Source organism: Mus caroli, chromosome 18 (genome assembly GCF_900094665.2).
Source record: "Mus caroli chromosome 18, CAROLI_EIJ_v1.1, whole genome shotgun sequence".
In the NCBI taxonomy this organism is placed as follows: domain Eukaryota; kingdom Metazoa; phylum Chordata; class Mammalia; order Rodentia; family Muridae; genus Mus; species Mus caroli.
Window position 1 is genome coordinate 21,561,263 of NC_034587.1, and position 16,737 is coordinate 21,577,999.

Here is a 16,737-nt window from a genome sequence, read left to right on the forward strand (position 1 = left end):
GCCTAGGAATTTCATAAATTCATTCCTTTTAATAGCTGAGTAGTACTCCATTGTGTAAATGTACCACATTTTCTGTATCCATTCCTCTGTTGAGGGGTATTTATTTGTTTTTTATAAACTTGTTCCATCTCATCTAACTTGCTGGATTTATATAAGTATAGTATTCCCCTATCCTATTAGCTTGAAAGTGAACAAAAATGAAAATATAACATATTAAATCTTTTGGAATCGGCTAAGCAAGTACCATGGAGGAAAGCATACTGTTAAACTGTCCTGGAGAAAAGGGAGGGTCACTTCCTTCAGTGGCCTCACTTAGTCACCTCAACATCGACTTTGTCTGGTTTACAGTTCCTGGTTTTCCTTTCTGCTTTACACAGAAACACAAGAACTAACTGCTTCAATGTACCGTCCATGCTGACATGTTCAAACTGGAATGGGAACTGCACAGGGGTCCTGTTGTTTCCATGGGCCAGGCTCACACACTGTCACCTGATAAGTCTCAGGACAAGGGACATTTCCAGTTAGAACAAGTAGCCCTTCACCTTGCACAGCCAGAGTAGGAGCAGCATAGCAGGTCTGTGGCTCTTGGGAGCAGAGCGGTCAGTCAGCCAAGCAGACGCTTTTCTCTTTCCAGCAGGCTCTCTAACAAGTAATTCTGTTACCCATAATCCTCTGCATTAGGGAAAAGAAATAATGGTTTCACAGTCTGCCAATAGTAGGAGGTGGGGGAATTGCTCACTTGTTCTGATTCTATTTAGAATGTAGCTAATAATACTTTGAACACTTGTCCATCTTTAGGCACTGTTTCTTTTTTTGTTTGTTTGTTAGTTAGGAACAGCTGGGGTTGGGGGACGGCTCAGTAGGTGAAGTGCAGACCACACAAGCATGAGGGCCTGAGCTGGGATCCCCAGCAGCCATGGAAGAAGCCAGATGCAGTGATGCTCACCGGAGTCTCAGAGCTGGCAGGGTGGAGCAGCAGAGCCCTGGAGCTCTGTGGCCAGCTAGTCTTGCTGAAGCCAAGAGTTCCCGGTTCAGTGAGAGAACCTCTCTCAAACAATATGGTGAATGACTTTGGAAGCCACCCAAGGTGACCTCCTGGCCCCCACATGTATGTGCACACACCTGGATGCGTAACCACATACATGCTCAGGTGCACCCATCTCCCTTCCCCTCCAAAGTCAGAGAAAGCTGGGGTCAAACTATGGATCACGGTTCTCTAAAATGTCCTTTGAAATCAAGAATTCAGAAACTGAGTAAGGCTATACATTAAGTAATATATAGGTGAACTGGCTGGTATATTTTAATCTAGATTATTACATAAAAAAACAGTATCTTTACTTTTCTGTTGTGATAAAATAACCCTGAAAAAAAAAATCAACTTAATGGAGGAAGGATGGATTTTGGCTGAGTGCCATAGGGATGGAATCTATCATGGAGGCCTGGGGGGGGGGGGCATGCTAAGATACAGGGAAGGTTTGGTGACAGAAACTGGAGGCTTGGTGTCACACTGTGTCAGTCACACTGCATCTGCACTCAGGAAGCAAGCAGAGAGCAAACCAGCAGAGAAACTCAAGGTTTACTTTGGGTTCCCCACTTCCTTCACAACCTCCCCAGAGGCACCACCAGCCATGCAAACACATCACCATGTGTTCAAATATGAGTGTACAGGGGACATCCCCCATTCAAATCACAACTACTAGACATGTAATTTTTGGCATGTTTGCACACATGTATGTAAATATGCACACCCATGTGCGTGTGGAGGCCTGTATTAGTCTCTTATGGATTTCTTTTGGCTAGGCTAGTGGCCAGCAAACCCCAATGATCTTGCTGTCTCTGGCCCTTGCACTGCTGGGGTTACACAAGAGTACACTACCATGCTTGACTTTTTATATGGGTGCTGGGGCTGTGAATTCCTCCTAATGTGCTATAGTAAGGGCTGTACCCACAGCTCCGACTCTCCAGACCTCAGGGATCTCAACCTTATAGAAATGAAATTATCAGGGTGGGAGGAGGAGGAGGGGAGCAGTTTTGTATTGAGGCAGGGTCTCACTATGTAGTTCAGGCTAGCCTTGTATTTACAGGGATCTACCTGCCTCTGCCTCTCCCAAGTGCTGAGATTAATGGCATGTTCCACTATCTCAGGCTGGAAGTTGTTAATGGGTCTAGTTTTCATCTTGCAAGATAAAAGGTTCTGAAGACAGTGTAAACAGACTCAGCACTCCTCAGCTGCATGCTTGACAGTGGCTAAGACTGTAAGAAGAAAGAGAACAAGGCCTGACACTGAGTTGACACTTTAATTTTTTAAGAAAGAAACATCCAGACAGTGCTACAGACAGCCCCAATGTATCTACAGTGTCATACATTAAAGGACAGTTGTTCACAATGACATTTTAAAGCACTGAGAGAGAAAGAGAGCTAAGTGCTTTTTGAATCCAAGAAGTCAAAATATTTTCAGAACAGGTCTTACCCTCCTCTCATGGGCTAAAGTTTTAATACTTGCCACTTGGAAGCCTAGACAACTAGAATGTTCACATAACTTCAGGCATAACTGACCATGGTGAAAACCAAGTCTTCTGGTGACACACACTAGTTACTCATTTGGCCCATCTCCACACACAGATTTAAACTCCTCATTTCTCAGCCAAGTGACACATTGCTTGGATTAACATATTTAGATTTGTCTATCATACAGATGTACAAGCAGATGAAGTGTATCAGAGTGTTCACTTGTTTCACAGGAACATAACAATTTGACAGATGTCCACGTACTCGGAACTAAACATGCCCCTTTAAAACACATCTAGAATTTCCCCCTCTCAACGTTACAACCAACCTTGTGATTTTTCAAAGCAATATATACCTCCTCAATCCTCCTGTTCTCTTTTCCTCCTATTTCCTGACTACACTCAGTGTGAACTGTTGGTGTCTCGGGTTTTGTGCCCATTCTTTCTCACCACTAGCAAGGGCCCAACTCCAGCAGGGAACTAATGCTAAAGCTATACAGGAGAGCATTAAAGACACTTTCTCTAAAATAGACACAACACGGCATGCCAGAACATACAGCGGGGTAATACTGGTGGATCGCACATAGCATTTACATTTCCAAAACAGAATAACTTAAATATTAAAACGTACCTTTATGTTACCCAATGGAACTGACTTTATAAGCATAACAAATGGCAAAATTTGATAGAAAAATTGCAAAACTCACTAGTTTTAAATGCTGTGTATCACAGCATATGAACGTATTTCTACCATCTACTGGAACTACAAACAACAGTACTTCTTTAAGCTGCTCTAGGGTTTAGAACTTGATTAGAAATTTATACGAAACACAATTTTATGCTCAAATATGGAAATGAGTAACATAATTCCAAAGCCGAGAAGTATCCCAGCATTCTGCAGGAAGAAATATCCCCAACGGCTGCATCCGTGATCACTAGCATCATTGTGCAACATCTCAGGCACCTGAAAGAGGCAGAAGCAACAGTTTAGCTTTCAGAACAGAGAAACCAGAGAGTCTGAAGGACAGTGTGGCTTGGGTCTTTGTCCCAGGACTTGACTGACTACATGCACACTGACTCTGGTAGGGCACTGGGCCCTGAGCATTAGCAGCTGACTAGGACAATGACGACTATGGTTCCAAGCAGGTAAACATTCACCCACTGTTCAGTGAAAGGTGATGCTGGCTTCCTTGCTTCAGGTACTGAGGTACTACCTTCAGGTCTGAGGTTCACTTCTGATGCAGAGGCTGCTCTCACACCGCACAGAATGGAAGTGCACAAGAGGCCTGCTTTAGGAGTGTTAAGTGGACAAGGGAATTTTACTTTGTCAAAAGGGCCTTTTAAGTATGGCCTGCTGACAACACGTGGCCTGGGCTGGGCTTACTGTGAGTTTATAGACAATGCAGGGCCTCATTCTACAAATGGAGGAGTTTTCACGTGTTTCCTGGTAACTCTTGGGTAGGAGAAAGCTGTATAAACAGAAATCAACAAAAGACAATGAGCTCAGAGGGTTCCTACAGTCTTAACTACCATCCTTCTGGACCCACAATCCTGTCTCACCACTGGAATTAACACCATTTTTGCAATGATTTTTTTTAATTAAAAAAAAAAAAAAAGATTAGAGCCGGGTGTGGTGGTGCACGCCTTTAATCCCAGCACTTGGGAGGCAGAGGCAGGCAGGTTTCTGAGTTCAAGTCCAGCCTGGTCTACAAAGTGAGTTCCAGGACAGCCAGGGCTACACAGAGAAACCCTGTCTCAAAAAGAAAAAGAAAAAAAAAAGATGAATTGTATTTATGTGAATGTGGGTTTGTGCTTGTGCATTGCCTACAGAGGGGGTCAGATCCTGGTGATGGAGCTGCATGGGGCTGAGTCACAGGATGTGTGCTAGGAACCAAACCCTGATCCTCTGCGAGAGGAGGATGTGCTCTTAACAGCCAAGCCATTCCCCAGAACCTGCAATGGCTTTTTACCATACAAGTCAATGCCCTCTGACTTCTTGGAAACTTACCATGTCAACCAGAGCGACATACATGAACAAGCCGGCAGTGAGTGCAAATATCCACATAGAAACATTTTCTGCATAATGCCCGATGAATATCCCTGTTGCCATTCCAAGATAGGCCAACATGGCTGACAGAGCATTATAGAGCACAGCCTGCTTGACGGTCATGCCAGCCTTTAGCAAAACAGCAAAGTCACCTTTATCAGAAAACAAACAAACAAGAAAAATGAGGGCAGGGTCACTGAAGATAATTTTGACACACATCTAAAAGATTTTTCAGATATAGAAAAAAAGTTTGATCTTTTTCCAGGGGAATAAAAAGAAAGACACTATCCAGGGCTAGAGCAGCATTCGCAGGCTCCAGCAGTCTCAAAGACTTGATAATCCCATGCAGCAGTGTCTGCAGGCTTCCTGGTGTCAGTGATGGTGAGTGAGGGAGGGCACGTGCCCTGCTGCACTCCTGCACTGTCTAGAAGGGGTTGACACTGCAGCTGCAGGCAAGGGCAACAGTTCAGTTGTCCTAACTACACAGTGAGCTTAAGGCTTGCCTGAGCTACATGAGACCCAATCTCAGAAACACTAACGCAGAAACAACAATAAAACACCTGGCGATGGAGGGAGGGGTGGTGTGGACTTGAAGGAATGGTCGCAAGTGACAAAGGCAACACCTAAGAGCCACTGAGTCATGGAGATGGAAATGTTAAGAGCCTCACGGGGCAGGAAGGACTGAGAATGGGGAGCAAGGGAAACACGGGCTTACAGAGCATGCGCCAGGTAGAGGGGAGGCCTTCTGAATGGCAGGATGCATGCCAAGGACCAAAAGTGAAGCTGTCCAAGTGTTTGTGAATGAACATGTGCCCATGAGAAGAAACAGGAACTGGGATCCAAATGATGGAGGAAGGTTTCACATTGTAGTAAAGTGAGAAGTGCCACTCACCAACCCCTTTCCTTCAGCTCCAAGACTTCCTGCTGTCATTTTCCACTCTACCCTCCGAGGCAGTCCCTTCCTGAACCCTGAGCTAGCCTGGCAGTCAGTAAGCCCACTCACCTTCCTGTCTCCATCCTCCAAAACACTGGGGCTCCGGGAACACAGAACGCTGGGATTTGAACTCAGGTCCTTGGGCTGGCACAGCAAGTGCTCTTACCTACTGAGTGTTGACCCACTGCTGTCTTTTAGGTGGTGCTGGAGCTAAATCGAGGTTGTCACGCAGTCTGGGCAAGTGCACTCCTATGGAGCCACGACTACACAAGCTACAGCCTCCTTCCTAACTTCCTGTGTAATTTAAGACGTATTCCCATGTATGCTGTAGTTCTGGTTTCTTTGGGTTTGGGAATTGGGAGTTGGGGGTTGGGAAGCAGGGTCTCACTTAGCCCAGGCTAGCCTCAAACTATGTGGATGAGGATGACTGTCAACTCCTGATCCTTCTGCTTTGCCACCCAAGTGGTGGGATGATGGTCATGCACGTGCACTTGTAGGAGCCCAGCCACTCACGTCCCCAGTGTGCCAACACAGAAAGGACGACTACAGAAGGGACCCAGGTGTAGCTGGACCCACACAGGTATTATGCACTCGTAGGGTCAGAATTCTGGCTGGAAACAAATTTGTGTCCAGCGAGAAAGAAGGGCAGTTTGGCGAGCAGACGCCGGGAAGGCAGGCCTTGGCTATGAAGCAGCCTACTGGAGTGCTCCTCAGGCACCAGCGACAGCAGCAAGGTTCAGTCCCACAGCAGAAGCTGCCCACATGCTTCTCTTACCTAGTTCATGAGGCAGTTCATGACAGAACACAGCGACAGAGGTGCTTAGCCCACTGGACAAACCCTCGGTGAAGGCAGCACCTGTGTAAACGAAGTCAGCAAGGGTGAGTCTGAGGCCCCGAAAGCACAGTACACACTACACAGAAACGACGGGAAAACAAGGACATTACATTGTGTGTAAACACCATCTTCCTAGCTCAGCCTTCACCTTCTTACTTTGGGCATGGTTGTGCATTTAGTTATAGTACCCAGGAAGAAGAGGCAGGGGTAACTTTGCGAATTCTAGGTCAGCCTGGCCTATATAGACCCCTCCAAGTGAGCCAGAGCAACAGAAAGAGACTCTGTACCAAAAAATAGAGAAATAAAAATAAATACTTATTTTACTTGTGTGTGACCATGGCACTTGTGAGGTCAGAGGACAGCCTGTGGGAGCTGGCGTGCTCTTTTTCCCACGTGGATTTTAGGGACTGAACTCAGACAGGCTGGTTTGGTGGCAAGGGATTTTACCCCCTGAGCTGTCCCACGGGCCTCAACCCTATCTTCTGTTTAAGGAATCTCAGAGCCCATCTCACTGGGCCTAGATGCCCCTAGGAAGCACAGGCATACTCGACAGGGAGGGAAAGGTTCAGTTGACTAGCAATGAGCCTACATCTACAAATCTGAGAAGGGACCGCTACCATACAGAACCCTGAGCTGAGAATGTAAATCCCACTAGCTGAAAGCCCTCTGCAGTCGGAAGTACTTCACTGGCCTCAGGGGAATTCACGATGCCACCAGACTTGTGGACACACACCCTTTTATGTGAGCAGCAAGACAGAGCCCCTCCCATTCAAAAAGCTAAGTCTGCTGACCAATCATCTACCAGCCGTGCATGGGGCATTCCTCCCATCAGCCTAAGCAGTGGGCCCAGTGGGCCTGGCTGAAACGCAGCACTGCCTCTCTGCCCTCCGGCAGGGAAAGTGCTTTCACGTTAGGGGTCTGGAACCCAGGCACTCATGCATGCTAGGCAAGAACTACCACTCCTGTTTAAACCCTGATCTTAAGAACTCCTGGATGAAGAACAACCTTTGTGTGTTTGATGCAAGGGCTCCCACCCTGGGCTTACAGACACCATGTAAGTGCTCTACCACTCACGGAGCGAGAGCCCCAGCCTAAAGTACAACCTAGGCAACAGATGGGGCGCAGATCTGAGGCTGATCTGTAGCCCACATTTCCTGAGCACTTCATTACTAGAAAGCAGACAAAAAAAGTATTTTGATCATTTTGGCGCCTATTTTTTGTTAAATTTGAGAGAACATTTAACGTAACATTTCCAGGCTAACAGCAAGGGGCAGCTATGCGGCAGCATACCAATAGCAAGGCCGTCACTGAAATTGTGCAGCCCGTCGCCCATGATCACCATCCAGGCCAACGTGGCAATGCCAGCGTCCTTCAGCTCCTCTCGAGAGTAGCGCTGGCTGTGGCTGTGGGGGTGGTGGTTCTGGTGGTGGTGGTGGTGCAGAATGTGATGGTAGTCGTGATGGTGGTGGATGAGGTCGTCGGACTGGCCCAGCGTATCGTGGAAGTGTGAATGGCACTTGTTCTTGCAGCCCCTGGGCACATATTCATTGTAGACTTCTTGTGGGTGTGCATGGGCTATCATGACCTCTTCCTCTTCCAGCATCGTCGGCTGCTGGGAATCAAAGGGGGAGGGCTCTTGGGAGTCCGCTCGAAGATAGCTTTCAGGTCCTAGGAATAAATACAGAGAACACTGAGACCAAATGAACATCTGTTGGTGTTCCTGAACACAGCTCAGATGTTCCCACTGCTGACCAGTCAATCACCTTAGGGCCCTGTAGCTCTCAGGCCTGCAGGATTGAGCAGTGTTGATGAGGAATGGCAACAGGCTCTAGTGAGTTCTTCAAATGTGAAATATATCACATGTTTTAGGAATGGGTTTCAAGTACATAACTGTAGCACCGAAGAAGCCGAGGGAGGGTTACGTGAGCTCAGAACTCCAAGACCAGTCCTGGCAACACAGTGATAGCGAGATCCTATCTTATAAGATTAAAGGGTTTATTTTTAAGTTTAATTTTTAATTACACGTATTTATTTGGTGTGCGCAGGATTGGCATGTGGCAACAGCACGTGTGTGGAGGTCAGGAGACAACTGCTTGGGGTTGTCTTCCCTGCCATGAGGGGAGCACCGACTGAATTCGGGTAAGCAGGCTTGACACCCAGCACCCGTCTGCACTGAGCATCTGGCTCACTGATCCTATTTCCTCTTAGTCCCTCTCTTTTGTCCCACTTAGTTTATTAATGACTCTTTTTTTTAAGGACTTATTCATTTATTTTCGTGCACTGTTGTTTAGCCTGCATGTTTGTCTGTGCGAGGGTGTCAGAGCCCCTGGAACAGGAGTCACAGACAGTTGTAAGCTGCCATGTGAGTGCTGAGAATTGAACCCGGATCTTCTGGAAGAGCAGCCAGTGCTCTTAACCACTGAGCTCGCTCTCCAGCCAATTAATGACTCATTTTTTTAATTACAGGAAAAATTTCAGAATTGTAATACATGTTGGTTTAAAAATCATTAGAATATGACTGTTCTCAAAGTGGTAAAAAACTAGTGGGTTTTGTTGTAGTTGTTGTTTATTTATTCACTTTCTCTGACATTTCTGTCCAATCACATATCTCTAAAACTGTTGTGATCACTAGTAACAGTGATAGTACAGGACTTCCACAAATTGGAACTGAAAAAACCAAGTTCTATCATAATTATCCACAGTCCATTTGAAACTCAGTCAATGTCATACATGCTATTCTCTGTTCTTACTTGTCAGCCAGTCAGACTTGTAATTGTCATAAAGTAAAAAGTGAGAGATGAGGGGATCTCATCTTGATAAATCCAAATTCTGCAGTCAGTACATAAAACACAGAATTCCATGTTCTAGAATTATCTGCAGTGCCTAAGTGACTTTCCTGGGAGCTGTGACAGTGACTTCCACACAGTCCTTCTGGTTCACCAGGAAGGGATGTGTGTGGTAAACACAGTTGAAAGCTCCCCTTTGCTCCTGTATGATTTTAAAGCTGGGAGCATTAACATTTTTAGTCTCGACAAAGCCATTCCTCTGAGCAGCACATTCACAGGGCGGGCCCAGCTCTTGGAAGAGAAGACCAGAAGGCTCAGTACAGGAGTGGCCCAAGCTTGGGAAGACAAGGGTCCATCTGGTGCCACCAACACCCAGGCTCAGAGCTTATTTTGATTTTGGTTTTGTGAGACAAGGTCCACATAGCCCAGGTAGCCTTTGGATTGTTATGTAGCAGAGGATGTCTTTAAAACTCCTGATGTCACCACTTCTCTCTCTCTTTTTTTCTTTTTCTTTCTTTTTTTTTTTTTTTTTCCGTTTTTCGAGACAGGGTTTCTCTGTGTAGCCCTGGCTGATCCTGGAACTCACTCTGTAGACCAGGCTGGCCTCAAACTCAAAAATCCGCCTGCCTCTGCCTCCCAAGTGCTGGGATTAAAGGCATGCGTCACCACTGCCCGGCATCAGCACTTCTCAAGTGCTGTGATTACAGACTTACATAAAGCCTGTTTTTACGTGGTGCTGAGAATGGAAGCCAGGCATCAATGCACGCTAGGCAAGAGCTACCAATTGAACTGCATCCTTTGAATGAAAGAATTTGGAATATTAGTCTTCCACAACTGCCCTTCTGATCTTCCCTTAAGATCTTTTACCTCCTTGTATTTGAAAAGATGAGTTTTTCTTCTCATTAAAAAAAAAAATCATGGTGTGCTGTGGTAGCACAGTCTTTAATCTCAGCACTTGAGAGGCAGAGGCAGGTGGATCTCTGTGAATTGGAGGCCAGTCTGGTCTACAGAGCAAGTTCCAGGACAGCTAGGTCTATACAGAGAAACCCTGTCACAGAAAATAAACAACAAACAAAAAAAGTGTAGCCCTATCAGCTGACTTCCTGTTCATCAGATGACTAAATTGAAGGAAAACAGTAACAGCAAAATAATCTTAATTACTTTATCATCATCATCACTAAGAAACATTTACTGGCTGGGCTTGTGGCTCCTGTCCACGGTCCATATGGATTGTCTTCATGGACAAAGAAAAGGAGACTGGAACAGTAAGGCTGCCCTTTGTCCTGTACACTGTTACCAGTTTTCTGGGGAGCATCCCTGACCTGCTGGTCCTATCCTTACAAATGTCACTCAAGACCATTCAGAATGCTGAAGAATGACCAGTTACAGAAAGAAGAGTCAACATGTTTTATTTGCTATTTAGAGAAAAGCAGCATGCCTTAGTCAGGGTTTGTATTTCTGGACAAAACATCATGACCAAGAAGCAATTGGGGAAGAAAGGTTTATTCAGCTTCCACATTGCTGTTTAAGGAAGTCAGGACAGGAACTCACACAGGGCAGGAACTTGAAGGCAGAAGGGAATGCAGAGGCCATGGAGGGGTGCTGCTCACTGGATTGCTTCCCCTGGCTTGCTCAGCTTGCTTTCTTATAGAACCCAAGACTACCAGCCCTGGGATGGCACCACCCACAATGCCGACCCTCCCCACCCCCATCACTAATTGAGAAAATGCCTTACAGCTGGATCTCATGGAGGCATTTCCTCAAGGGAGGCTCCTTTCTCTGTGATAACTCTAACTTGTGTCAAGTTGACACACACACAGCCAGCCAGTACATACCATATTAGAAAATGCAGGGGGAACTTACTGACAAGCAGCAGGCTCTTGTCCTTAGGCAGTAGCTATTTGTTGAGCTCCTATCCTGTGCTAGGTATTCTGGGTTATTTGTTTTATAGTTTTGCTATATAGCCCAGGCCTCACATTCCCAATCCTCCTGTCTAGAGATCCCAATGCTTGGATTATAGGCCTGTGACCCCAGGCCTGGCTGAAGCACCTGTCTCACAGGCCCTGGGGATATGCGGACACCTTCAACAAGTTTAAGTTGACTCTAATGATAGAGTATGAATTTGTGAAAAATTCTAAATCTATTCTTAAAACTGTGACCCTCAGTGAGTAGAAAGCAAAGAAACACAAGTCTCTTTCGTCAGCTAAGAGGAAGTTTGCTTGTCTGTGTGTGACTTCGGGAAGGAAGTACCATTAAGATTTTCCCAGAAGTCAAGGTGATACAAAGCAACACTCACCTTGGTCTCACATGACCTCACTCAGAAGGAAGTGAGAGCAGAGTCCCTAGGTTCATGCCAAGGTCCTGGAGGCATAGCTCCAGGAACACACACTGTGGCTTTAAGCTAAGACCCTCAAGATTGGGCCCCTTGATAGCTGACAGTCCCTCACAGCAGGAGGCACCAGAGTGTGGTGACCTCTCACCTGATATGCCAGCCAGCCAGGTATGTTACTCTGCCCTAACTGGCTCTAGCATTAAGATCTGTACCTGGTGGGGTAAGTGGAGGGTAGAAGGTGAACAGAAGGGAGACTCCATCTATGCAGCTATGGGGAGTTCATCGTCTATACTGGTTGAGACTTGTGGGTGGTATGGCTGCCTTGGGGCTGCCCGTGCTACTATTAGAAGCTCATTGATTCTCCAAGTTAGGCTCTGGTGAAAGCAATATTTAGGTTTGTCACTGATGCCTTGTCCTGGGCAGGTGGAGAGAGCAAGCAACTGTTTCTATTTCCCCAGGGAAAGAATTCATCACAGATAATTACACAGGAACCCTCCAGCAGTGATTTCCTGTGGTAGTTCCCATGACTCAATGAGAGGTGTGCAGGAAGGCCTTAGACATATTGACCCATATTCTTTGCTCACAGCCAACACCTGCAGAGAACTGCCTTCTGGGATAAGCCACTCCTTAGACACTCGATCCTGCCTCTCAGGAGGCTCCCAGCACACACTACAGATCCTCATCTGAGCACTCAAGAGAGAATTTTTAAAATGAGATACTTTAGGAAACAAATGAAAGGTCATAGCCCCGTCTCTCCCAAATGGTCCCTGGTGCCTGTATCCCAGTGTCATCCAGTCTGAGTCTTGAGAGAGACTTACGTTCCCCTGGGTCCACCTTCTCTTCATTTGAGGAAAGCTGAGAGTCGTATTTGGACAGCTGCTTCTTGCTCTCCACATCCTCATCACTTTCAGGTTTTTTTTGATTCTGAAACAGCCAGCAAAAACAGCTTTTTGAAATAGTTGATTTGCTTCTGTGGACAGCTTTCAATACAGCTGGGTCTGTGGTTCAGAGCTAGAGCACTTGCCTAACATAGGTGGGACCTTGGGTCCCAAGCCTGAGCACCACAACCAATCAAAAACCAGGTAAGCAAAAGACACAGAAAAGGCAACCTCTACTGAAATAAAAGCCATCCAGGGACAGTGCCTCTACTTCTTTGTTTGGCACCCCAAGTCAGATTAACCACAGTTACCTTCCTGTGTAGCCTTGCTCCAGCTACTGTGGTATGGACTCACGTGGTAAGGGTTAGAAACACAGGAGTCCTGGCAATGCTGCAGAATGCGGACTTTAATTAGATCCTAGGGTGACTCATCCATATGTTGAAACCCACAAAAACCTGTTACGCACTGAGGGCCAGTTACAGCCATCTCCTTCAGGCTTGCTTACCTCTGGGCCACTTCTTAGACACATTTTTCATACATTTTTGTTATGCAGACTCAAGTACTTATCCCTAGTAAAACACCAACATTTTTAAAAAGGTTTAGTTTTCATTTATGTGTCTGTCTGTCTGTATGCCCAGAGGGCCAGGTAAGGGCACTGGAGCTACCTGACATGGGTTCTGAAACTTGAGCCCCAGTCCTCTGCAGGAGCAACAAGTGCCCTTCGCCACTGGGCCATCTCTCCACTCCTCATGCTTAACTTTGAACTATTTATTATTTAGCCTTGAAATTATCAGTTTAAAAAAATCTTATCTTTCTTAAAAACCATTTTCCTTTCTTGTACATTTTTGTGTGGTGACCAGGAGAGAACTCAGGTATTCATGCATGTTAGGCAAGCAGTCTACTACGAGCATTCTATCAGAATTTCCTCCCTTCTTTCCTTTCTTTCTCCCCTACCTCCCCACCCCACCACAGCCTTTTTTTTTTGTTGTTTTTTTTTTTGTTTTTTTGAGACAGGGTTTCTCTGTGTAGCCCTGGCTGTCCTGGAACTCACTCTGTAGACCAGGCTGGCCTCGAACTCAGAAATCCACCTGCCTCTGCCTCCCAAGTGCTGGGATTAAAGGCCTGCACCACCACTGCCCTGGTTCCACCCCGGCTTTGAGATAGGGTTTCCATCAGTAGCTAAGGCTGCACAGCACTCTGTTTATCTCACCCTGTGTCCTGGGGTTGGGTGTGGGCCTCAGGAACTGACTATTACTGAGTTTTGTGACCACTCCAAGGGCTAGGCTCCCTGTGTGAGTCTGAGCAACATTTATGTTGCAGAGGTCCCTCAGAACAAATGAGCCTGAGCATTATCTACTTATGTGGAAGATAATATTCTAATTATAGAAATGATCACATACTATATTATTTGCATTACATTTATTTACATGAGCAAGACACACCTAGTCACTACTGCCGCTACCGTGCAGCTGTTACTCAGAGGGCTGGAGCCTCACTACGGATAAAGCTTATACAATTCTCTGCTTGTAATCATTGATACACTATATGAAAGAAAACCACAGGGTGCTATTAGAGTATAAAACATAGGACCTAGTGGACTTTCAGGATGGGCTCTTTAAAAATGCAGCAGTAAAACCGAAATGAAAGGGTGAGCCGGACTCTGGAGTGAAGGATGGAGAGGCAGGATCTAGGGAGTTTTTTAAGTATGAGGGAGGGCCCTCAATAGCAAAGATCCAGCTCTCTTCTGGAGCTAAAAGGAACTCCTGATAGCCCGAGAGGCCTCTCTCCACGGTGGGGTGGTGGGTTAGAAGAGTGGAAGCTGCAGCTAAAGGAAGCCAGGTAACACAGAACATGCTGGGAGTGCTCTCTGTCTAGAAGGCAATGGGAGGTCACTGGAGGACTCTGAGCAGAGCTGTAGAGCGCTGCCTGCTCTGTGTAAACAGAGCAGAGGGAAGAATGGAATGCTGTGAACAGGCTGGTTAGGAGGTGACTGTTTTACTGGGAGAGGAAGCTAACTAGGCCTGGACTACAACAGCATCAAAAATGGTTGTGTGAAGGGGGCGGGGGACAGAAAGACTGTGGACATATTTAATGTGCCCTGGGAGCTGCTGTAAAGGTCTAAATACACAGACTGCGCATGAGCAGTAACCCACACTGGAATGCAGGCTCCACACTGCCACTACACCTGCTCAAGGAAAGTCCCTCTTATGATAAGGACTCACCAGCTTCTGGCAGCCATGGTATATACTCAACTTTTTTTTTTTAACTTTATTTATCTTTGTGAGGGAGAAAAGAAATTAAGATGTAATATGAAGACCTGAATGCTCTTAAAAAAATAAACCCAACATTGAAACCTAACCTGGGAACAGAACAGCTAATGTTTCCAAAGCTTGGTGAAGGCTATCTGGAGTAGTTTCTGCTGGTCCATGTGTCTCATGTTTCCTCTGTTCCATAAGCATTTATCATCACCTGCTATGTGCCAGATACAACATGGACAGAGGGACTGCACCGGACACAGACGCCCTGGATCTTCAATGCTTCTGTTACACTCTACTGGGTGTCTTAAAATAGAGATACTCAGCTTCCCTGTGGCAATGCACAGCAGTATGCAGATCACATTACTGCTGCACTTAACGATCCTGGCACCACACACGGTTCATAGTTCACTAGAGACCTATAGTTAGAAAATAAACTGCTATATTTCACATAACGGCCTGCTGTTTAGAATCTCAAGGCATAGAGTACCAGGTTAAAGGACGGTTAGGTAAGATTTAGGTAAAAACTTAAAACTAGGGTTGTTGAGAAAGCACAGTGGGAAAGACACTTTCTGCCAAGCCTGAGGACCTGCCTTGTCTCCCTGGGACCTGTGTGGTGTATGGCTACAGCAAGCTGTCCTCTTTCCTCTGTGTGTGTCCTGGCATTCACGTGACTCCTCCACATAAACATAATTACAAAACTGAAACTAACTGAAATAAAGATATTAACAAACTATGGTTTTGGACATTTGGAAAAAAAAAAACAACAAAAAACCCACAGTCATGCAGTGGTAAAACACGCCTTTATTCTTAGCACTCAGGAGGCAGAAGCAGGCAAATCTCTTGAGTTCAAGGACAGCCTGGTCTACAGAGAGAGTAGATAGCCAGGGGCTACACAAAGAAATTCTGCCTCAAAAAAAAAAAAAAAGTAAATAAACAAATAAATAAGCACAGTAAAAATTAACCAAAGCCTCACAAACCAAATTTCAAGTATTCCCTACATAAAAAATGAACAAATTTTAAAATATTCTTATTTTTACTTTCTCTAGTTATATGTATGTGTGCAGGTATGTGTACATGAGTACAGGTGCCTGCACACACCAGAAGAGGGTGTAAGATTCCCTGGAGCTGTAGTTACAAGGGGCTGGAAGCTGCCCCACACGGATGCTGGAAAACAAACCTGAGTCTTCTTTAAGACAGCATATACTCGTTATATGCTCTCTAGCCCCGTGAGCTTATTTTTTAAAGCTAAGAATAATTCTAAAGGATATATATGTATAAAAAGGATATCTTCAAACCAGTCTTAGTATAGCAATGAAAACAGCCACATGGAACCTGATTTTGGACATTAAAATAAAGTGGCTGAGCTGGAGAGTTGGCTCGGTGGTTAAAAGCATTTTACCCTTGTAGAGAACCTGGGTTCCACTCCCAGCATCTATATGGTAGCTCACAGCCACCTGTAACTCTAGACCAGGGGGAATCTGATGCCTTCTTCTGATTTCCACTGGCATCAAGCACACACATGGTATATACACATATATGCAGGCAAAGCATTCATACACATACTAGAATAAAATAAACTAAATATTTTAAAAATTAAAAGAAAAAGCAAGAAGAAGGTATTCTTTGTGTTGCCCCTTGAGACCCACATAGCCCAGGCTGGCTTCAAACTTGCTATGCAGATGATGACCCTAAGATCTTAATCTTTACGCCTGCATCTTCCAGGTGCTAAGAGCACAGGCATGTGACATCATGCCCAGCTCAGGGGCAAGTTATTTTTACTTACTTTCCTCTCATCACAGGGCCATTAAACAGAGGGTTCACATTTGTAATGAGTAATTTTTAAATTTTTTTTTTTTTTTCTGAAACAAGAGTCTCCCTATATTGTTCAGACTGCCATGAGACTCATTATGTAGTTCAAGCTGGCTTTAAACTCATGGCACTCCTTCCTCCAAGTCCTAAGCATGGGATTTTCCGGTGTGTGTCACCCTGCCCAGTTTAACACAAGACATTTTTCTGAGTGCAAGATCCCTAAGGGTGAACAATCACAGGATTGATGCGGCACCTATGTTCACACATGTGCCTGTTCCCACCGTGAGCCTGATGCTCAGGCACCTGTGTTCACACATGTGCCTGTTCCCACCCTGAGCCTGATGCTCAGGC

At 45.6% G+C, this 16,737-nt stretch overlaps 1 protein-coding gene across 1 annotated transcript in view; it reads right to left on the reverse strand.

The window, feature by feature from the left end:
- Positions 1-2,281: 2,281 nt before the first annotated feature.
- Slc39a6 (solute carrier family 39 member 6) overlaps positions 2,282-16,737 on the reverse strand; it is a 24,880-nt gene continuing 10,424 nt past the window's right edge. Inside the window, exons 6-10 of the mRNA XM_021151057.2 lie at positions 12,260-12,365; positions 7,614-7,991; positions 6,264-6,344; positions 4,516-4,706; positions 2,282-3,471 (exon numbers count right to left, since the gene is read on the reverse strand). Of these exons, the coding sequence (XP_021006716.1) occupies positions 3,319-3,471; positions 4,516-4,706; positions 6,264-6,344; positions 7,614-7,991; positions 12,260-12,365 (909 nt within the window). The 3' untranslated portion in view covers positions 2,282-3,318. The remainder of the gene's footprint in view (positions 3,472-4,515; positions 4,707-6,263; positions 6,345-7,613; positions 7,992-12,259; positions 12,366-16,737) is intronic.